This window comes from Protopterus annectens, chromosome 6.part0, assembly GCF_019279795.1.
Source record: "Protopterus annectens isolate FY-2018-M chromosome 6.part0, PAN1.0, whole genome shotgun sequence".
In the NCBI taxonomy this organism is placed as follows: domain Eukaryota; kingdom Metazoa; phylum Chordata; order Ceratodontiformes; family Protopteridae; genus Protopterus; species Protopterus annectens.
Window position 1 is genome coordinate 607,787,621 of NC_056737.1, and position 23,817 is coordinate 607,811,437.

Genomic DNA, 23,817 nt, shown 5'->3' on the forward strand with positions numbered 1-23,817 from the left:
GATAAAGGCAACCTAAAAGTTGAGTTGAATTTTAGGAGAAGGTGGAGTTTTCCTTTAAGTAACATTCGGAAAACAGGAGTTTAAAACAGTCTGCAGACAGAAAGCTACACCCAATTTTATACACAATACTCACAAAGTACCCATTTACAGATACAGAGCAAGGTTGTCTCAGCAATGTCCCAGCTAGCAGTTTGTAAACAGGCTAGAAAAAAAACATAGAAAAGTCTCCCACGGTACCACACACTGTAGGCAACAGCCAAGATGGTGCCAGTCTCCACCTTACCCAGAAAGATCCTTCTTAAAACAGCTGTAAACCAAGACCAGAATGTTTACCTGCACATTCAATATGACTTGGTGTCAAAAACCTTGGAGAAGTCCAAGATTCTGACAATGCACCTGTCCCCTTGTAAACTTCAATAAAATTCAGTAACAACTGCTGTGAATGCCGTGATGCTTTTCAACGGTATTGGGCTGTAAATTAAAGCTTGGTTGGCATTCTCTCTCCTTAGGAAATAAATTATGGGAGCTTCTTTCCAGACAGTCACTACACCTAGTCAATATTAAATATATCCTGCAAATACATATATACATGTACTTACATACGCATGTACTTGCACAAAGTGCATCTACAACTATTCAATATTAAATATATCCTGCAAATACATATATACATGTACTTACATATGCATGTACTTGCACAAAGTGCATCTATGTAAAAGTATACATTATTCCTTCTAAGCATTTCTTGACTTATATTTTTGTATCATTTGTATACTTTATTTTGTATTTTACTGTCGTAACTGGAGTGGTTCTCCCCGGAATGTAAACTAAAATAAAATATATAATCTCAGTTTTCTCAGCAGCCAGGAAAGGGTATTCTCCCATACTGTGAGCAATGGTTTCTACAGTACTGAAAAGCAATTTTTCAGCGCCTGTAGGACCAAAGTGGAAGGTTGACAGTTGCAGCTTACCTCAAAGGAAGGGCATTTATCAGAGAATAGTTTAGATGTTCCACCAGGTAGTTTCGGACACTGGCTTCAAGCCAGGTATACATAGACTTCCAACTTATTCAGCTTGTAATGCTTCAAAGGCTTTAATACATTCCATTTTATTAGAAATATTAGGTTCACAGGCGATTACTAGGCTAATGGCAATATATGGCCCCTAGGGACAACAGGATAGCATGGACTTGTGCCGATGCCTTACAAGAGTGCCCCTGTCCAAAAGGGGCATAATGCACTGCCAGGTGTGAAATTGCAATTCCTTATTCACCCATTCATTGACCCAAACTATATTTTACGAGCAAGGGAAGGGCTCTGCTTAATGTAAACAGGATGTCCGTTCCAAAGGCGGCGCAATTTCTGACACATTATCAGTCTCTCCAGCATGCTTTGTTTGAGCTACTGAACAAGTTTAGATCCCTAGATCGGGTAACGCTACTGCCGTTTGACTTGCAGATGTGTTAACAGCTCCATCAGGGCTGGATACGAGTGTGCCTTACAGCTCAGACATAGGTCACCCCTTAATAGTCGGTAGGAGACTAGAGTAAAGGATAGGGCTTTTAGTCCATCTATATGGGACACGCCCTTATTTTCTTTGCGAGGAATCTCCAAGGTAGTTCTAGCTGCTAAGCACCTAGTCAAGTGCATGCCAAATGATGCACTGTACTCTAATTGGTCTAATGAGGGCATAGTACAGCAGGACTATAATTTCCTTGGATTTGGATGCCATACCTTTACATGGCAGTCAAAGTTCAGGCTACTATAAGTGTAGCTAAATCTCTCACCTTGGATTTGGATGCCATACCTTTACATGGCAGTCAAAGTTCAGGCTACTATAAGTGTAGCTAAATCTCTCACCTCCAAGTCTACTCTTAGGGGTGTGCTACTGATGTAATTTGTAGAGGGTACTGGACTTTAGAAAGAAAAAGTAACTGGTACAGAGTACTGTAAAGTGGCCAATTGTCATTCTTTTATGCAAGAGTGGCCAATTGTCATTCTTTTATGCAAGAGTCTCCCCTCCCCCTAAACACCCCCTCTTCGTATCTGTCAAAGTGGCAAATTTGAGCAGTTTGCTGCTGTGATTGACAACAGATACTTACTGTTCTAAATGATTATCCCCGTCTTAAGCAGTCACTGAAAAACAAGAAACGGCAATTAAACCCAACTGACTAAAAGAAAGCAGGATACATGTGAAAACGAGTCAAGTCTATGCACTGACAGGACCTTAGGGGCTAATATTTTAAAGCCAGACACTGCATTGTGGGATACCTGGAGGAAGAATAAATAAATCAATCAAGATGCGGGACCCCATGTGGGCAAACGAGCACAGAAGACAAAAACAGTGTTAAAATGTAAGAAACAAGACTTGATAAAATAAACTTCTTTTCAGTCTGTGGGTACGGTTCTCCTTCAACTTAAGAGAATTTTTTTTTTTTTGGAATTATGTGGAGGCGGGGGGGGGGGCTTATTTTACCTTTCTTTCAAGGCAGATCACTGTGATCTGACCTTACCACCAAGAACATCACATTTGGGGGAGTGCAACTCCCATACTTGACACTACCAGATCTAGGATTTGTTCTACTGAAAGTGCTGACTGGCTGCTCCAGGGTATTTCGAATTTACTAAATCATATTTTTGGACCTACAAGATAATGGTGACTAGCTCTCCATTAAATGGGAAGCATAATCACCCATGAGTATTGTTTTGGGATGAATGATGACTGATTCTAGTGACTTCAGGTAAGATGAATGAGTTTACTGGTTCACGGTGGAGGACCTGTAGCTATCAAGAATATGGTAATGAATTTTCCCCATGGTTAGCTGGACATGAACCAGCTCAAGCATGTCATTGTTTGACAAGTTTTGTGGTGGGTTTGTCTTTTCTGTAGATAGATGTACCTACCTTTTGCTCTCATGTTTCAATAGGTGATCAGAACCTATGAAAGGTGTTATATTAACCATGCGCTGTGAAGTGCTTTTCGCAGCATTGAACTGCTCAGATGTCAGCATTCTCAAAAGTTAAGAGAGAGCTTTCAGCGAGTGAAATTTCTTGTTGAGAGTCCTAGCACTAAGCAGCAACACCTTTAGCTTGTCCTGAGTAGCTTTCGTTACACAAAAGTTTTGCAATGCCTAAAAATGGCACTACTGGGGTGGATAATGTTTTGCCAAGCATCCACAAGCTTAAAGCTGACAAGACCACCCCTGGCAAAGCAGTACGGTCTGTCACCCATGTCCTCCCAGGCCAAGTATTGGACCCCTTTGGAATGACACCAGTAGCTAAACCAAAGTCTATCATTTTCTGCTGGTATTGTACCATAATCTTTGGAGACTGTAAAATGCTGCTCATTGGTAGGCTTATACCTGCCTGTGATGCATACTGAGAGGTCAATCGTGTCTCTCTTCAGGAGGCAAGTCTGTCATAGTCCATGTGGGCATGGATGACCAGAGCCATAACGCATAGTCTCCCACTGTTGACAGCTGCTCAAAGTGCTGCCAATTTGTGCAGAGAGCAGCACAACTGCAGGTCATTTAATAGTATACCACTAAACACTCTCACTTAGACCTTTAAGGGACTCTCCCCACTCCTTCCCATCCAAGGATCTAGTAAAATGGATTGGTATTTCCCAGTCATTCATTTCTGGCCTAATGAATACAGGCATCCTGAGGCAGTGTAGTAACTGCCTCATGTTAACAGAGGACCATTTAATTTTATTAAAGTGCAAGAGAGATGTAGATACACAATGTCATTGGAGGCAAAGCTCTCATATTCTCATGAAAAATACAAGCCCACACACAATCTACCCAAACTTCCAAGACCTCCACAAAGCATCTCAGTGGCCCTAAGCACACAACATTACACAACTCTAAAAATCATAGCAGCCCTGCTTCCAAGCCCATAAGGCAACACCGCACAGCCAAACATTCCAGTTACTGGGGATTCCACTTCCAGGCTAAACAAGGAAACATCAGCTGTCTGGGGCCAGGACCTGCAAGATAATGCATGCACTTAGGTCTTTATAACACGATAATAGTCCACATGGGCATATACCTCAGGACTATATGAAGAGAAACATGGAGATCTCTGGATATGCATTCCAGGTGGACATGGATCTAGCCTTTAGCAACATCATACCTTCACTAATGATGCCACAGTACCAGTAAAATAAATATAAATAGGGGAAAAAAAAAAAAAAAAAAAAAGAGATTAGACTTCAAAAACTGGCTTAATTTCTGGTGCCACAATAAGGGGATCCAATGTCAGCATGGGAACACACAACTGACAAACCACAATGCTTTGCCACAGAAGATTTGCACTTACCACTTAGTTTTTGCCAGCATCTGGAAGCCATCACCACAGTACTCTTTTTAAGCTGTGCCAAGTTGTTCCTCCAACATAAGTCACCTACGACTACCTACTGTTACTCAATGCTAGGGGGATAAATAAACTGCACTCCCTGGAAGCACTCCTCACCCTGGAGGCTGCAGACGGGTGCAGTCAAAGAAACATGGTTTACAACCACAGAAAGCACCCCGGCCATTAAAGATTACAATGCCTTTCATACATTTTGATTGCTCTCAGCTCAGGATAAAACAAATGTAGAAGTGCCTGTTCATAAAGGACAAGTACACTGTTAGCCTGGTCCAACAGCATGACTCGCCTGAGCTGCTCCATGTCCAACTAACCACAGGTGCGACCCCCATCATACCTTTGCTATCCCTCCATAATTCACGTGCTCAAGAGGCTTTGGACTTCAATGCAAACACCTCAGAGAAACTAGATACACAAATATTCTAGACTTAGAACTCACAAATGTTGGGGAGACGCTGGTCCCTCCTATGCATTAACTCCTCCCTGGTAAGATCTGACCACAAAATAATCTTAGTATTAAAACTAACCTAGAACCACCACCAAACTCCAAACCTGTTAAGAACTTTACTAAGGCCAGTCACCTCAAACTACAGCTTATTACACTTCCAAGCCCCTTCGAACCCAGATGACACTGAAGCCTGAGCTGTACACAAAAGCACTGTACAACTACATTCAAAGCTGCAAAGAGGCAGTACCTGTCCAAGTCAAACCCATACTTACTGGCAAAAATAAACCAACCTGGTGGATCCCTAGCATAAATAGGCTATTCAACAAAAAGAAAAGGGGAGGCCTCTCCAAAGTCAAGTAGGAACAAACAAAACAGTGCAAGAGGCACTAACTGGTCTAAACAGACAGAGCTGGTCAAATCTGCCAAAACAAAGGCAGAGAGCCTCCCATGTGAACGATTATGTTCATAACCTCAGGGGAAAGTTAATCATGAACGGTAACAATTACACCTAGCCTGAAACTATAGCAAACTTGCTGGATGTCGGGTTCAGTTCAAACTTCTATCTCAGTATCTTACCACACACCAAGAAACTTCAACCAACCCTCCTTTTGCTAAAGCCTAGAACACAGCCACCATGGGTCCAGACAACATTCCAGGATGCTTTTTAATAGCTTAAAACAGAATCAGGGCCACTAAAATTAGAAGTTACGTACTCACCATAACGTTCCTTCTGAGTAGGTGTATTCATTTGTCTGCAACCTGTGGGTTATGGATCCGATATCGGATCCGAACCGGCATGGTTTTCCAGCTATGGATCTGAGCTCTCAGCTCCTCCCCTCACCCATAATGCCCTGCTCTCCCTACATGACCTCAGATCGAGTTTGCCATCAATAAAAATACCCTAGAAAGGGTAACACATAATATGCAGGAAACTGACAAGGCCAGGGGGATAGGAGGGCGGGATGTTTGCAGACAAATGAATACACCTACTCAGATGGAACGTTATGGTGAGTACATAACTTCTAAATCTGAAGTAGGAGATTCATTTGTCTGCAACCTGTGGGACAGAGTCCCCAGCTACCTGAATCTTGGGTGGCCGTCATGGAAGGATATTCCGGAGCACCGCGGAGCCAAAGGATGCTCTACCTCTAGATGTAATATCCAACTTGTAGTGGTAGGAGATGAAGCCCAAGTGGCTGCTGAACAAATATCATCCAGAGGAATCCTAGCTTTAAATGCCACTGAAGTAGAAAAGCCGCTGAAGTAGAGATTGACCGGGTTGAATGGGCATGTACTCCCTCCGTGCGGGCCTTCCAGAAGCTTGATAAGCCAATAAGATGCACTGCGAAATCCAGCGTGATAAGGAAACTTTGGAAATTGGTTTACCCAAATTGAATTTAGCAAAGGAAATAAACAACTGGTCGGATTGCCTATGACCAGCTGTCCTGTTCAGATAAAATCGAAGTTGCCTGTGAATATCTAAGGAATGTAGCTTATATTCACCTTTGTTTTGTTATTTTGGAAAGAAAACAGGGAGGTTAATGGATTGATTAATATTTGCTTCAGAAGCTACCTTAGGAAGAAAGGACTGGTTGGTCCTGAGGTATACACGGTCCGGATGAAAGACCAAGTAAGGAGGCTTGATGGATAAGGCTTGAAGTTCTGAAACTCTCTTGGCCGAGGTAATGGCTACTAAAAAGGCCGTCTTGAAAGATAAAAATTTCAGATCTACCGTAGCCGCCGGTTCGAAGGGTGGAGCGGTCAAGGCCTGAAGAACCAACGAAAGATCCCAAGGAGGAACCACTGGCTTTACAGGGGGTCTAAGGAGAAAAGTACCTTTTAGGAAAATCTTACACAATTTGGCAGGCATCAGTGGGCTGGAGTCTTGACCAATGTGATAGTGAGAAATTGCCGCAAGTTGAACTTTGACCGTGGAACTGCTGGCACCATCATTAAAAAGAGTGGTTAGGAAGTCAAGCACCAGAGGAAGGGGAACTGTGAAGGTGTCTAGACCTTGCCGCTCTGCCCAAATGGAGAACAGTTTCCACTTGCTGCGGTAAACTTTCCTGGTAGATGGTTTATGAGCCGCTACCAGGATGGCCTTAACTGGAGACGAAATACCGGTAGTTCTGATTAGGAGTGGAACTGGAGCAGCCAAGCAGTTAGCTTCAGGTTGTCCAGATTCGGGGTTGATAGATGGGACGGGTGAGATATCAGATCCGGAATGGGATCTAGAATCCAAGGTGGATTCACTGAGTGAGACCTTAGGAAAGGGAACCAGATCTGTCGAGGCCAGAATGGGGCAATGAGAATCATTCTGCACTCCAACCGAGAGGCTTTCTGAAGAACTTGGAGCATCAGAGGCAAAGGGGGGTAAGCGTAAAGAAGATCGGGGGGCCAAGCATGCACCAGAGCGTCTCTTGGGTATCTCCGAGAGGAGGGATTAGAGTGAAAAAACTGTCGCACTTGGTGTTTGAGGGAGACGCAAAAAGATCACAACAAGGAGTTCCCCACCGTGCGAAGATGCGTTTCGCTACTTGAGCATTGAGAGACCACACGTAAGGGGAGAGAATGGTGCGACTGAGTTTGTCCGCAAGGATGTTGGACCAACCCGGAATATGCGTTGCGATGAGAAAGCGGTTGGTGGAGATTGCCCATTCCCACACTCTCATGGCTTCTCGACAAAGAGGGTAAGATCTGGTTCCCCCCTGTTTGTTGATGTACCAGACGACAGACATGTTGTCCGACTGAATTGCAATAGTTCCCAAGGGAAGAAAAGCCTGTAGTGCTTGCAACGCTAAGAGCACTGCTCTCATCTCTAGAACATTGATATGCAGTAAGGTCTCTGAATCGTTCCACGTGCCTTGGACCGTCCGGCCTGCAAAATGCCCCCCCCACCCGAGGCGGGAGGCGTCCGTGGTCACCGTGGCGAGAGGGGGAGAAGCACAAAAGGGGCGGCCTCCGTGGAGATCTTGAGAGTGGAGCCACCACAGGAGGGATCGCTTGCAAGCCTTGCTGATCGCAATGGGATGATGCATAGGAAGAGCAAGATACGACCACTGAACTAGGAGTGTCCATTGAAGGACCCGCATATTGAACCTGGCGAGAGGAAGAAGAGCTATCGCTGCTGCCATGGACCCTAGAGCCCTCAGGACCAACTCCGCCGGAACTGAGCTGGAGTGGAAGATGGCCCGCACCTGGAGCTGCAGATTTTGAACTCTGTCCGCAGTGAGGAAGGCTCTTAACTGTCTCGTGTCTAACCTGGCACCTATAAAGTCTATGAATTGCGTAGGGGCTAGGTTGGACTTTTCTGCATTTATTGTGATGCCCAGGCGTGGAGCTAGATGGAGAAAGGAATCTCGCGCCTATAACAGTAGATGCCTTGTTGGGGCGATGAGGAGCCAGTCGTCCAGGAGGAGCCAGTCGTCCAGGTATGGAAGACCTGTACCCCCTGAAGCCTCAGGTGGGCCGCTACCACTGCTAATACTTTGGTGAACACCCTAGGGGCTGTGGTGAGACCAAAGGGAAGGACCCTGAATTGGTAGTGACTGGCTCCCAGCCGGAAGCGAAGAAACCCCCTGGAGCGTTTGTCCATTAGAATGTGGTAGTACGCATCCTTGAGGTCTATAGAGCACATCCAGTGATTTTCTCCCAGAAGGGGGAGAATGGACTGCAAGGTAACCATTCGGAACTTCTCCTTGGGAACTGCCAGGTTTAAGAGTGACAGGTCTAATATTGGTCTTGGGTCCCCCGTCTTTTTTGGCACTAAAAAGAACCTGGAGTAGAACCCTGATCCGATCTGGTCTGGGGGGACGGGCTGGATGGCTCTTTTCTTCAGCAGATGGCCAATTTCTGCCAAAGCGGCCTCCCACTGACCGGGTGGAACGTCGGGGAGGGACTTCAATTTCCGGAACCACATCTTCTTTTGGCCCTTTTGGTTCCTAGAATAGGGCCTCTGGGGCACAGAGAAGCGGATTCTGACGGCAGACAGCGTCTTCCCGTCCTTCTCGCTCTGGGTCAAAGTATCGCGAACAGTTTTGCCAAAAAGGGCAGAACCATCAAAGGGAGCGTTCGCGAATGACGCCTTGAAGGGCTCCGTGAAATCGCAATGTCGGAGCCAGGCCTGACGTCTAGTAACTAGGCCTACCCCTGCAGCTCTAGCGGCTCCCTCCGTAGCATGGGACAGTAACCGCATAGAGGTATTAGTCACGGACCTGAGAGTGGCCATGCGGGTGGAGTGCAACAGTTTGTCCTCCTCCGACATGGACTCTGGGGGGGGATGCAGCGTATTCCTTAAGATCGCACTGCATCCTGATCACATGTGCCAAGTATGGACTCTGGGGGGGATGCAGCGTATTCCTTAAGATCGCGCTGCATCCTGATCACATGTGCCAAGTAGTTTAGCGCCCTCACTGAAAAGGTCGCTGAACTAAACATTCGCTTCCCCAAGCGGTCCATCATCCGAGACAACTTGCTCGGAGGATGGACTTAGGGACTCTCCTGGGCAAGTTCCCTCTTGGTGGCTGCAGCCGTCAACATGGCATCTACCGGAGGCCCCTTGCTCCAGTGGGCACGGTCTGCCGGGGGGGCTAAGGATGCGGTCTGGCCTTTTGGGGATTGGCTCCACGGTGTCCGGATCCGTCCACGCCCTGGTGGTAATCAGGTCCACCAGGGGGTCGGCAGGAGGGGCCACCCAAGAGGTAGACGGGCCTGCTTCAAATGCCTCTAAGAACACGGACTCGTCCAAGAAGACTTGGGGGCAGACCACCCCCCCCTATGCGAAGCATTTCCATGATGTCTCCAAAGGAGACATCCTCGGGGGGTGATCTTGGGGAGCCTTCCCCTTCCTCCAAATCAGTGTCTTCTGTGAGAGACTCGGGGGAATCTATGTGCCTCCTTTTACACGTATGCTTGCGAGGTGCATCCTCAGGGGGACTGTCCGAGGAACCCTCGCAAGCGGTGTCCTGTTCCAATGGAACAGCTTGGGGCAATGGAGCGGGCGTCCCAGTGGCCGGATGGTGGAAGCCTGACCCAGTGCAGATGGAGCGCGGGACGGAGCCGGAGCAAGTGCCGGGGGTCCGGAAACCCTCAACAGGGCCCTCTCCACTACATCAAAAGCCGAGGGGGGGCCAACCTCAACCAAAGGATCCGACAATCTGCTCCCCCTCGGATCCGAAGAGTGGATCGGAGCCGGCGCCGAGGCATTTGGATCCGAGGGGCCAGTGCGCTCCGACACCGACGGTGCCGAAGGAACACTAATCCCCCCGGATCCGAAGCTCGGATCCAGGCTCAGAGAGGTCGGATCCGAAGTACCTAGTACTATCGGCGCCGACCCACCCCCGGCTCCGAAGCTGCTCGGCTCCAAACGCTCTGAACCCGGGTAGCGGGTCGGAGAAGGAGCTATAGGTTTGAAAAAAGGGGTCAAGCTCCCCCCCCGGGAGGGGGGGGAGGCAGGAGCACTCCCATCTGCATCTGGGCCTGGATGAACCTTCTCATCATCCGGTCCAGATCAGCGTCAGATAAACTATATGTAGATCTCGACGAGGCTACCGAGGTAGGCCTTGAGTGCCTCCTCGATAGCCTCGACGGAGATCGGGTCTCCTCCTCCTCAGGTCCCGGTGAGAAGCATACTGGAGACCGGAGCCGAGGAGGGGGAGAGACAGCAGACAAGGAGGCCGGAGGAGAAGCCCGCTTGGCAGGCGGGGCCGAGACAGAGGTTTCGGCCCGCCGCTTATGGTGCTTTTCTCTCCGGTCCTTTTTTCTTGCTTCCCTCTCCTCCAAACCACTAGAGGGAGGTTGAGTCCCAGGTGGAGGAGGGGGAGCAGGAGAGGAGGGAACCGAGGACACGGTACCCCCTGAAGGAGCGGTAGCCGAAGCCGTGTCCGGGGGCAGAAGTCCCGCCAGGACCAGCTTCGACCTCCGCTCCTTCCTTTCACACAAAACTAACTAAAAATTTTAAATTTAACACTGCAAAAAGCGAATAACAAACACTTAGCTGAAGAGCTCTGAAATCCAATCTGGTCACCAGCGCGGCAAACTAGATGGGTGAGGGGAGGAGCCGAGAGCTCGGATCCATAGCTGGAAAACCATGCCTGTTCGGATCCGATATCGGATCCATAACCCACAGGTTGCAGACAAATGAATCTCCTACTTCAGATCCATCTTTAACTACAACCTCAGGACAGGCTTTGTCTCAGGAGTGGAGGACTGCAACAGTTGTCCCTCTGCAAAGGGGGGGGGGGTCCCTCAATCCACTGACCCAAGGAACTACAGACCCACAAGCTTGACCAATCAGCTACAAGACCATGGAGAGAATTTATGGACCTGATCAACACAGGAATTCTCCAAAAACTAGCCCAGACCAAGTTTGGCTTTGTCAAAGGGAGGTCGTCTGCTGAATCTGATACACTTCTTTTGAAAGTCACTAAGGCCATGGATGAAGGTAAACAGTACACACCCATTATCTAGACCTGTCCAAAGCTTTCAAACAATTCCCCCACTCTGGTATCATACACCCCTACATCGTCAAGATGGAAAACTGACTGGTTCATCAACAGAGCACATGTTGTCCAGATAGGTGAATTCACGGCGGGGCGGATAATGACAGAATTACAAACTGGTTTCCCCTCTTAAGTAACATGCATTTCACAGAAAAATACAAGAAATGTTTTCCTTCACAGTAGCAGAGGTTTGGTGATCATAAGTGTGATGTTTTTAAAAAGCATGTGACAAAACATGCATTGGTTTAACAAAATGTGCCTGTGTGAAACACTCAGTTATACTTGGGAATGTTTTTGTAACACATGGCATTAACAATAGAGGCTTGTTGAAATATCCCAAAACAGTTAAATGTACAGATGTTCAAGCTAAAAGGAAATGACTTGACAGCAGAAAAAAAAAATTACAAACTATCCCAATCAATGAAAGAACATTTTGGCCTGCTGAGAAGTAGCTCTCTCTGGACTGAGATAAGAATGCAGACAAAGAAGGCTTCAATAAAAAAATGTTTTCATCAAGGGCACTTTTGAAACTGTAAATGTAGTGGTCTCGGACATTTATGTAATCCAGTTCAACTGAGGTGCGTCTGACAGTACTCTGTATTATAAAGTGTTTATAATCTCTCAGTAGTGCTTGGTCAGCTTGTTTCAATAGATCTGTCGACAATTATAAATATGCAGTTGTACAGTTCATCAGCGTGACCCGTGTTGCTGTTCTAACAGACAAGTAACCTGCTACTATTGGTATCCCACAAAGCTCAGTGTTGAGACCCCTTCGGTTTGGTACGTACTTCTCATGGGTAAGGCCACTGATGGGGCCCCTCTGGCTCACCAAGTTCAGTGACGACTGTAAGCTGGGAGCAATCACTAACACTCAAAGGATACAAGCATCCTACAAAACAGACCTAAAAATAACAGGTGCCATAACCATGGTCAGACTAAATGCTAAAACATGCGTAATCATACACTTTCAGTAAATCAGATAGTCCTGCAAGTTATAATATTGACAGCACACCCCTAAACTTAGAGCCAGTGGAGGAACCCAAGCACAAACAGTAACCTAAACTTTGACCACCGGGTAGCTACAGCAGTGAGGAAATCCATCCATGTAGCTCAACTTATAAGTAATCAAGATCAGAGTCATAGTGCCATTGTATTTGGCCCTCAGGCAAAGCTCCCTTCTGCATGTACCTAACCAGGCACTTACACCAACTGGAGCAGCCCCAGAGGCTGCTCACAAAAAGTAAATTACTACAAAGCGCAAGACATGTCTTATGCAGGCAGACTAAGGGCCCTACCCCTTTACTCAGTCTCAAAACAGTTTTGAGAGAATTCATGCCCGACCTAAAAGGCATTCGCTAATCCAGCCATGATGAAAATGTTACATAATTGCAAGAAAAATTATGCAAGGGTTATGCATTCCATAGACCTGAACCTTATCTGTGACCAAAATAAGGTGCATGTCTGTGTAAGAGACTTTTATACCAAAGGCTACCTCGTCTATGGAATAAAACTTCCCATCTTTGGAATACAAACTCCATCCCTCACTTTCTTCAAAAAAAATTTGAAAAAATGGATGGGGACTGTAAATTCACTCCTGGGGTACTGCTCACTGAGGCAGTTTACCCAAAGACTCAATACCCTGATACCACCCCATCCCATGGAGAAGATACAATACTGTCATATCCTGGGCATTACTGCCCAGGCCATTAAATTCATAATCACTTATGTGATAAGGATTAGATCCCTGGAGCATGTGGCTCTGAGGGATTGGGATTTCTTTAAGTGGAGCATGTCCAACAGCTCAGGGTTTGACATGGCCTTGTATGTCTCTGGAATAGACTGCCCATACATGTCAAGCAGAACGCCTCACTGGCCCTCTTCAAAAGGAACCTTGATGATTGGATGGGAGATAGGAAATTCACCCCGGGAATCATGTCAGTCGCCCTGCTAGACAGGGGTCCAGAGAAGTAAATATTGTGGGGAAAACTTCCAGGGAATTATGGCTAGGTTTGCATAGGCCTTAGGGTCGATAGGTTCATAGGTTGGTAGTAGGCCATGAACCAGTACTTGAGAGTAAGTGACATGAATAATCACGACAGGCAGCTAACTGTAACCTTATCTAGCCTGGTAAGGAGGACATCAGTCTCTCTTAAGTCTCCTATGACCAGAATACTGGAATGGAAATTTTTCGCTTTATGGGCTTTGTAACTGACACAGTGAGATATGGCTGTGCGTGTTGTGATGGGAATTGCCTCATCTGTGTGCATGCAGTGTTTCAGAACTGCGCCTGAAAAGGCTTTTGAGGTTTGGGTTAATTACATGTCAGCACCTCTGCATATGCGGGTCTGTGTAGTCCTTTGTGGGAGTGGCAAGTGGTGTGTGGTATGCGCACAAGTCAATGACAACTTGTTTATTGCTCGTTGTGTCTGTAAACAAGAGAGTCTAGCCTACAATATCAATGTACAACTACAGCTCTCATACTATACTTGCCCTTCGAGAATTAAGGGGTTTGTCAGTGTACATTAAGCAACTGTTACTTTGTCTCAGGATGCCCAAAGCCACCAAGCTGGATGCAGGATGACAGGAAAGTGCCCAATCCATGGCTGCAGGTCCTAATGTGTACTTACGAGGGATGAGTGGAGGATGTTTTTAACCGGACACAGAAATAATGCTTAGTGTAATCTACAGCTAAACTAACTAGCAATCCTGCCCACTGCCCAAACCAGACGGTCTCAGAGTAGTAATAGTCCTAGACCAATAACCCTGATTATCTTTGTCTATACAGAGACAGAAGGGGGAGCATCAGCAGAATTTTTGTAAGACACGTGGCAGTGGTGTAAAATTGTTTAGACAAACCAAGCTGAGAATATGCAACAGCCTGAATTTCTACACAGTTGGATGAATTCTAATTTTGGTGGCCTGAAATCTTATTTCAATATGGATTGATGTTAAAGTGGTCAATCTGACAAAAAATAACTGTGTAAAGGAATGATGAACTTTAGAGCACTGCAGTCCAATGAGACAACCTCCCACCCAACTCAACCCTCATTAAGCTAGAGGGTAACATCTTTGCCATGTGTGTCCAGACACATACAATAACGTGAACACCCATAAAGATACTTTACTAAAAGGATAAAAGGCCTGAACAACATGACTTCCACATTCTAGACCCTTCACTTCCCAACACAGCACCTCTATGTACCATGCCCTATAGTGACCTTCTCCTCTACATCTGGAACCCCACCATCCTTAAACAAGTTTAAATTTGAAGAACTAAACAAATCATATTCAAACTTTATGATGAGCTCTCAAAAGTTACTATCACCACCCCCAATGGAGCCTTACCTAAGAGTTCTACTCCCACCTTAGAGAGTGCACTTGGATAAGGCAAATCCCTGCTAGAACCAACCATACCAGGATCTTCAAAAACAAGCTACCCTGGTGGTCCACCAGTACAAGTAAGCTCTACAAGAAGCCCCCCTAAAAGGTTAGATTCTACCTACCTTAAAAAGGTTACCACACCACTCCAGTAGTGTAGAAGGATAAAACCCTGACTACAGCCCTGCCAACCCAGATTTAGTGAAGGCCTTGAGTGACTGAAAGCAGCAGGGAGGGAGGGAAGGATAGTACCACTGTGCAAGGGGAGAGGGCAATCCCGAGGGCATGGCTGAGCTGCCACAGAGATGGGGCAAAAAAACTGGACTTCCTATCGCTCACTCTCCCTGAACTTCACAAAAACCATGGAGTGTGGTGGGGGGTAGGTCATAAAGCCCACACCAACTTGAAGATGGACAGCAACCCCCTAGGACACTTGCCGACCCCCCCCCATATCAAACTGGCACTGGACCAGGGGCAAATGGAGTCCCAGGACGCGGGGCACTGGGACAGCTGCAAGAATGACAGTTTGGGGGGTTTCTTCAAAAAGATCAGCTGGGGGGTTTCATCAAAAAGATCAGCAAAGAACTAAAAGCTACCATCAATAAGTATAACTAAACACAAACCGAAACTAGCATCTGATGCAAAGGACAATTAAAATTAAGAACTGATGAAAACTAGCATTATCCAATGTTTTTTCCAGAGCTCATGTCTGCTTAGCTTGGTAAATTTCATTCAGAGGTGGACAGTGGTCATTTGATCCGGGTCAACTTTATTTTGTTGAATCACATCTCACCGAATTGCAGGAATCGCAGTTAGTATATATGGCACTGTGTAGAGTACTGCAAGGCAAGTAAAAGGTATATACCCCTTTTAATCAACAAAGAAGCACCAGGTCCTCAACGAAGGTGCAAACAGTTTATTGGGCTAAACACAGTGATCACCACAGCAAACACAACCTTCATCCAAAGTGTCATCTGGCAGTAATAATATTTCCACCATCTCCTGTTTGCCCAATATTGGTGCAAATCTGTTTTTTCTCCCATCACATACTTCATAAAGTATCTCATCAAACAATTCCTTTGGATAACCTCTATTCATAAACATATTTCTCAAACAATCACATTCATAAGTAAAAGTTGCATCGTCTGAAGTCATCCTGCAAATTCTAATCAATTGCCCTTTCAAAACACTTTTTCTGGTGGAAAGGATGGGAACTAGAAAAATGCAAGTATGTATTTGAGAATGTCTCTTTTCTATGTACCCTCTAAACAAAATTGTCATTTGTCTTAATGTTGACATCTAGATAATCAACTTGCCGTGTGTCAAATTTCTTTGTAAATTTTGAATGTTCCAAAACCCAAAATATCATCAATTTTTGGGATTCCAAAAGTACATAAGGACATCAATGACCCACCATTAAGAGTGATTGTCTCCTCAGAAGGATCAATCACAGCACCCCTTGCAAAGTACATAGACGTTAAGATAAAGAAACTAGTAAATGAAAATAAAAATATCTTGAAAGACTCTTGGGATTTTCTTAGAAAAAGAGAGACTTCTTTACACAGAGAAACTACTGGGTTTGGCACCCTGGACGTCACTGACTTATTCACAAGCATTCCCCACGACGTGGGACTAAATTGGTTCGAAGAAATGTTACTGCCTTTCAAAAATATTTCTCAAAATGATTTTACTACAATACTTGTCCTGATGAAAGTAGTCCTCAAAAATAATTTTCTATTTTTTGAAGGTGAACACTACAGGCAAATTAGTGGAGTAGCCATGGGTGCACACTGTGCACCCACATATGCCAACATTATTATGGCATACTGGGAAAACAAGTACATTTTAATCCCTAGGTACATGGGTATGTGGACCCTGTATTGTAGATTTCTGGATGATTTATGTTTTTTTATGGAAGGGCACTAAGGACGACTTTGACACATTTGTTGATTACATAAATGGGACAACTCATTTCCTTAAATTTACAAAGAAATTTGACACACGGCAAGTTGATTATCTAAGAGGGTACATAAAAAAGAGACACTCAAATACATACTTGCATTTTTCTAGTTCCCATCCTTTCCACCAGAAAAAAAGTGTTTTGAAAGGGCAATCGGTTAGAATTTGCAGGATGACTTCAGACGATGCAACTTTTACTTATGAATGTGATTGTTTGAGAAATATTTTTATGAATAGAGGTTATACAAAGGAATTGTGTGATGAGATACTTTATGAAGTATGTGACGGGAGAAAAAACAGATTTGCACCAATATTGGGCAAACAGGAGATGGTGGAAACATTATTACTGCCAGATGACACTTTGGATGAAGGTTGTGTTTGCTGTGGTGATCACTGTGTTTAGCCCAATAAACTGTTTGCACCTTCGTTGAGGACCTGGTGCTTCTTTGTTGATTATCAGTACTTTTTGCACCTTCCACTTTTTGGTTCGTATATACCCCTTTTCCCCACTGTAGTGCGATCCTGGAGTTAAGTATATATAGTTAGGGCATGTGTGTGGGGCACACCCCCCTTACGAGTACATATTGTCTTCTGGAGAGAGTTAGTCACTGGTGTTGCAAGTATGCACGTCTATTGTTTAAAATGTATTGTCTTGAAGTTTTTGGTAAAATACAATACAAAACAAAAGGTGAGGGGCTATGCAGTGGTAGTGTTGTCTCACAACAAAAGGTTCTCCGGTTCGATTCTCGGCTGGGGTGCCTTCTGTGCGGAGTGTGCATGTCCTCCCTGCGGTCATGTGAGTTTCCTCTGGGTGCTCTGGTGAGAACTGGCTTTGTTCCAAATCAGACTTTCCCAATCAAACTAACTTCACTCACCAATGCCCAGAAATGTTCATTTGTACCTTAACTAATCACACATGCATAAAGAAAGCCAGTTATTCAATTAAGCAGACATTTAAGTCATGCCCCTATTCCCAACTGGATAATGGCAGTTGGGACAGCAGCTGTAAAAATTACCAACTCCCCCAACACCAGGTGCAGAGACAAGTTTCAGTGAACAACAGAAGTTCAAAAAAAACATCAGTAGCATTTTAGCAGTAATGTTTATGACAACAAATGTTTCATACGTGCAAAGGGGAGTTGTGAAACAAACAAAAAAAAAAAAAAAAAAAAAGCAATGCAACAGTTTACTCTCTTTGCAGAAATGAAAGTGTTGACAAATTTCTTAACATCTCTAGAAGTCAACTCGTTTGGTTTCCTCAGAAGTCCCACTACTTCCTACACTTAAAAATATGACTACCCTACGTCAGATAATGCTGGCTTTATAACAGAGCACCACATTAACTACTTCCCTTGAAATATGTTATGGGACATCCTACAAGGTACCTTAACTGTTTAGAAGTTCTGGGGTTTTAAGCACAATGCAATTTCTGGCAGTACTGTTACACATTGAGCCTGCAGGCCTCGATATCAAACATCTCCCAATCGCACAAATGAAAAGATGAAAGCAAATTAAATGAAGTGTTAACACCACTTACAAACTGTGCTAGTACTACTCAACCCCCCCAAATGCACAGGGCTCAAGGAAACTCTCATTTCCTTCTTGGGTTGTGTACAGTTGATCACTTTTAACAATCAGATATGTGCAATAGATTAAGTAACACTAAACACTACATTTACTGCAACACATTTTAGATAAATACTCAACAGCATTTCTTACGCTTACAAATCTTGAAGTACCACAGAAGTACCACAGAACAATACTGCAAATGTGTTATCAGAAGGGGGGGTTACTATCTTCAACTTCAGTATTCTTCTATAACTACAATTTACAGGCTGGTTATTGAATTTAAAGACATACTTTTAAAAGTCTGCAGTAAGAGCAATCAAAGCTTACCTTAACAAAGCCTATGTCCTTAGCATACTGCCGAAAACACTGACGACACATGTTTAGTCCATATTTTCGAATTAACCCATGTCTATTTGAGCATACACGACTACAAGAAACAAATGAAACACTTTTACATTGGAAGCGCACACAAAAGAACACAATAAAAACATTTAAACACTATCAGTTGCACTGAGCAAATCAATTTTGCAGCAACACAGACCAGCGTTACCTAGAAATACACAAATGCATTCTTTTTTTTTTTTTTTACTTACAAATAAGCATCCGATAGAAAAGTAAAGGCTTTTAAATAAAAGCATCACTTACAACTGTACTTTAAAACCTGTGCTATCAAGAGAGTGACTTATACAATACACCAGTTCTGCAAGAGGGGCTTTGTCCACTGCACCTGCTTCTTACATGGACCAATGCTGAAGTCACCGTATCTTTGGCAAGTACATAAAATTGTTACTGTCAGGTGTATTACCTCAAAGAATGTACAGTAGTAAGAACAACCTAAGGTTTCTTATAGTACTTTTGATTACTCAAGCATATCAAGATCAGAATTACAAGAATGTACTTCTGCTATTAATAGCACCCAAATGGGTCTGCCCTCCCTCAACCACTTCATGTTAAATCATTTTGTAATTTGTTTCCCTGGAATTAAATTGCTTTAGTAAAGTAATTTAAGAAGGATGACAACCCTCCATATGCCACAACAGCAGTAGTTCATGCCACAGCAAAAGAAAAATGGCACTGGTTATTCATAATGACCAAGCATAGTTCCTGCACCTGCTTTCCTGAATGGGACAAGTTACTTCAGTTTAACTTTGATTTTTTTAACAAAGGAAGTCTTAAAAAAACTGGGTGTAAACACTTTTTCAACTAAGGCCTAGGGCAGAAAAGCTCCACTGGTACAATATAATGTAAGAAACAATACAAACTACACAAGTAAATTAAGCTCAAGTATCATCTTTGATAGTGCAGTATTAGATAATTAACAGCAGCACACTGAACTGGTTCACATATAAAAGCATACTGAATAAAAACCTTCATAATGGTATAATCAAGCTGTTACAATACATTCACAAGTATAATCACAATCATACTGAAACAGAAAATGTTACTATACATACAAACATTTGTCACTGAATATCTGTAAACATAGATACCTGTATTAAAATGGAAGTTAACAAAAACACTAAGTTGCATTAGCATAACGTATCCTTTACGGAATAGAACAGTAAGTTACACTTACAACGTTAGTCATGAACAGTGTCAAGAAGCAGTCTAACAATATAGACTACATATATTTTAGTCAGAATCGTCTCTCTATTACCAAGACACAAATATTTTCTTTGGGGGGGGTTAGGGGTTGAGATGGATGCAAGACCCTAGTGCAAAGGGGGAAAAAGGTTGTTGTGTTAAGTTAGACTGACAAGAAGCAAAACCATAGCCAGACCTTGAGATAGGCAAGTTATTGAATCTTCGTGACAGAGGTAGCGAGCTTCATAGTTTGAGAATATTAATGGAATAAAATGCTTCCTGCACAGAGTTATTAGCAGTAAGCAAAAGTTTTTTTTTTTTGGGGGGGGGGGGGGGGGGCATGTTTGGAGAACACTTTTTAGGCCAGGCTACCTAACCAGTTAGGTTTATGTACAAAGCTGTGGGCAACAACCAGAAGTAACTGAAATGATGAGACAGTTCTTGCTCATTAAGTTTTACTGAGGTCAGTGTAGTGATGGGTCCAATTTTGTTGGAATGGAAATGTACAAGCATAGAGGAAGCATACAGTAGTGCTGGCTGTTCATGCAGATGCTGTTATTTTTTCTACTATGTTTAATGAGGTACAGGTTACTTGGTATAATGTTTTACGTTGCGATGCCTTTTTGATTACTTCAGACATCTGCAGACTTTAAAATTTTCTTCTTTAGAGATTTAACAGCTTAGTACTTGCAACCATCAGAATCAGTGTCTTGTTTTGAGAAACCTACTCTGAAATCCAGATTTGTACACTGGATCAGATTTATGGGTAAAAAGTATTACACAATGACTGGCCAGTTTGTGTCTTTCGGCTTTTCCCGGTTAGGGGTCGCCACAGCGGAACTCCAATTCGCTAATGATTGGTAGTTGATTTTTACGTGCCAAGTTACAAGCCCTGACGCACAACCTTCAACGAAGGCATGCCCATTCACTCATGTCTCCATGCAGAAGACGCTCTGAGAATCGAACCGGACAGTGTCTTACTGTGAGGCGACAACGCTGCCACAGCACCAAGACTGGCCAGTAATATTCAAAAAGCACACTGATTGGGCTGGCCATTGTAAATCCAAGAATATATCAATGGAAAATGATCCAGTCAACCGGACTTTTTCCCATTAGTATAATTCGTAAAAAAAATTTTTTTTTTAAAGACCTCAAACAAGAGAGACGGCACAGAGATAAAGATGATAATCCGGTACATCCTGCAAAACTAATGAAACGTACCGGATTATCCTTTTATTTTCTCTAACCACACTCTCCTCAACATTAAAAGCCTCCCATTTTTTTTCTCTTTTAAATAAATAAAAGCAATGGAGATTGGTAATCTCCAAGTGTAGTACATCGCAGGATGCGCAGTAGCAAATCCCACCCCAAACACACCTCCAGCCACACGGACCGCACACCCACATGAATATTCACATGGCTCCTGCTGCAGCAAGGCATCTTTGAATATTCAACTGCGGTGGTGGCGCTGCAGTAGCATTGTCGCCTCACACTAAGACTTGTCCAAGACATTATCCTGTTCGATTCTCAGCTAGAGCGTCTTCTGTGTAGAGACATGCGTGAATGGGCGTACCTTCATTGAAGGCTGTGCGTCAGGGCCAGCAACTCGGCACGTAAAAATTTAATGCCAATCATTAACGGACCGGAGCTCCGCTGTGGCGACCCCCTAACCGGGAAAAGCCAAAAGAGACAACAACCAAGGCACACAAATATTTAGTTGTTTAGTTAAATAAGCAGTATTTAAAGGGGATTCAAGTCAGAAAAACTATTCTAATTCACACAGTTTAAGCTAATCTCCAAAGTAAGTGCATGTGTTATTTAAATATGTCTCAAAGATGATCATCAATTTCAAAATATCTGACATGAAGTTAGTGAGGTTTATCGTAATAAATCTGCTTTAACCTATTTGAAGGCTGTGCAGACTAGTTTGAACTTTGAGAATTTTGAGCTATTAAAACTTCTGAAGCTGTAACAGCAGGCCAGAACTATTTGTATTAAAATAAGACATGACGGCACAGTATAATGTGAGAATTTGCAAGCCTGTCACTAACTCTATTTTCCCCTGCCAATCAGTTAAGACACGCCCAAAGCAGCACAGAACTAACTGCGAGGTACTACACTTGGGAGATAATGGAGATCTTCCTTTCTCCATTGCTTCCTTTGCACAGCACTGATGTACTATGTATGAGTGGGAACCAAAGTCCCATATATAGAGTACATCAGAAAAGTCCCAGAATACTGGAACAATGCAGAAGGGCACCACAGAGGCATTCATAGGTTTAGGTTCATAGGTAGGTTCATAGGTTTATACTAGGCTATCTGCCCTAGGGCATTTATAAGCCTAGCCCAAAGTTATGTGGCTTTCACCACCCCTTAAGTTTGAAAGGTACTATGCCCATTAGTTTACCGTGCCTCTGTCCAGCAGTGACACTGAGGCGAACCTACGATCTCCCATCCATTGATCAAGATTTCTCTTGAACAGGGCCAGCAAGGTGCTCTGCCTCACATGTACCAGGATTTTGTCCCACAGCATAGGGAGTCTCTGGGTGATGAATCTGTCCCTCCAGCACATCCTATTTATAACTGTGTTAATGTTTAAGTCTCTTCCTCTTGTATTTCTTATGGATTTAGATTTTTTGAGGTGGAGCATGTCCATCAATTCCGGGTTAGACATGGCCTTGTACGTTAAGCACAGGTCACCTCTGAGCAGACGGTATGCGACTGAACAGAGCTGGAGTTCCTTCAGTCGGGCAGCATAAGACATATTTTTGAGACCCTTTATCCTTTTGGTAAGGAACTTTTGGGGCCTTTCCAATTGCTGCAGGTGTCGGGTAAGATACATTCCGAATGGGGCATTGTACTCCATCATTGGTCTGAGGAGTGATGAGTACAGGGGAACAATGACCTCCCTTGATCTAGATGTGAATCCCTTCATGATCAGGTGGGCAATGTAGAAGGTTTTCCTAACTACCTTGGCAACGTGGGTGTCAAATGAAAGGTTACTGTCAACCTGGGGCCCCAGATCCCTGATTAAAGAATTTTTCTTAAATATCATTGTATAACAGCAACAGACATCGTGGTGTGGTATACTGAAAATTTACCCACTGTTGGCTTTAATCACCCAGTCTTCACCCTTGTGATTAAGCCACATCAACGTGGTTAAATCTTCAATATACCACACAGACGTCACCAGTTATTGCTATATTAGCTTTGAGGAGGGAAGCACTCTTGGGCTAACTGGAATTCAGACTATCACACCAATTAGTTTACCAAAGTTCTGAACCCAAAACCCTAATCCTAAAACTATACATTTAATGCCCCCCTCCTCCATGTGCACCTTTAAAAGAGCATAAACTACACTATTTGGCAAAACACCCATACTCTTGCAGAAGAGCTGACCCACAACCACGCAAAAAGTGCATTTTTATAATTTTATTTCAGTAACCAACTTCATTACCAACTACTTGGACTGGGTGAGGATCAAAGCTTTAGAAAATAGAACGGAACCAAATTTATGTAAAATGCGGCACTGTTTCCAAGCAAGGAGAGACCGCCGAATGAATAGAGAAGTGGAGGAATATACCTCCCACCCCCCAATCAATGAAAACGTCAGTTTTAAGCCTTATATTCCATGCGCGACTAGTTGTAATATCAATAGGGTAACAAACGTGGCTTACTGGAATCGATTTTTCATAACGTCTAATCTACTTTCTAAAACGGAAACACCACCGCGTACCAGTTGCATGCCGCCGGCTGCGAAAACTGGCAGCCGTCTGACAGCGGCTTCAGATGGCAATCCTATGATGTTCTGTGGAGGGGGAAATTGCGCCCCAACTAACACAACAATTCTCTAACGTCATATAGTTTAGAAAGACCGATTTTTAGACAGTCTTCATTTTCATAACCTGCATGAAACTACGAGTACGAATACTTTGGGGTGGGAAGAGACGTATAATATAACGTAACGTGCATAGTACTGGTGGGGAGAGGCGTATAATATAAGCACCAA

The 23,817-nt window shown here is 44.0% G+C and overlaps 1 protein-coding gene across 1 annotated transcript in view; it reads right to left on the bottom strand.

Moving 5' to 3' along the window:
* Nucleotides 1–23,817, bottom strand: part of RPS29 (ribosomal protein S29) — a 41,291-nt gene that overhangs the window by 17,063 nt on the left and 411 nt on the right. Inside the window, exon 2 of the mRNA XM_044074276.1 lies at nucleotides 18,552–18,651. Within this exon, the coding sequence (XP_043930211.1) occupies nucleotides 18,552–18,651 (100 nt within the window). The remainder of the gene's footprint in view (nucleotides 1–18,551; nucleotides 18,652–23,817) is intronic.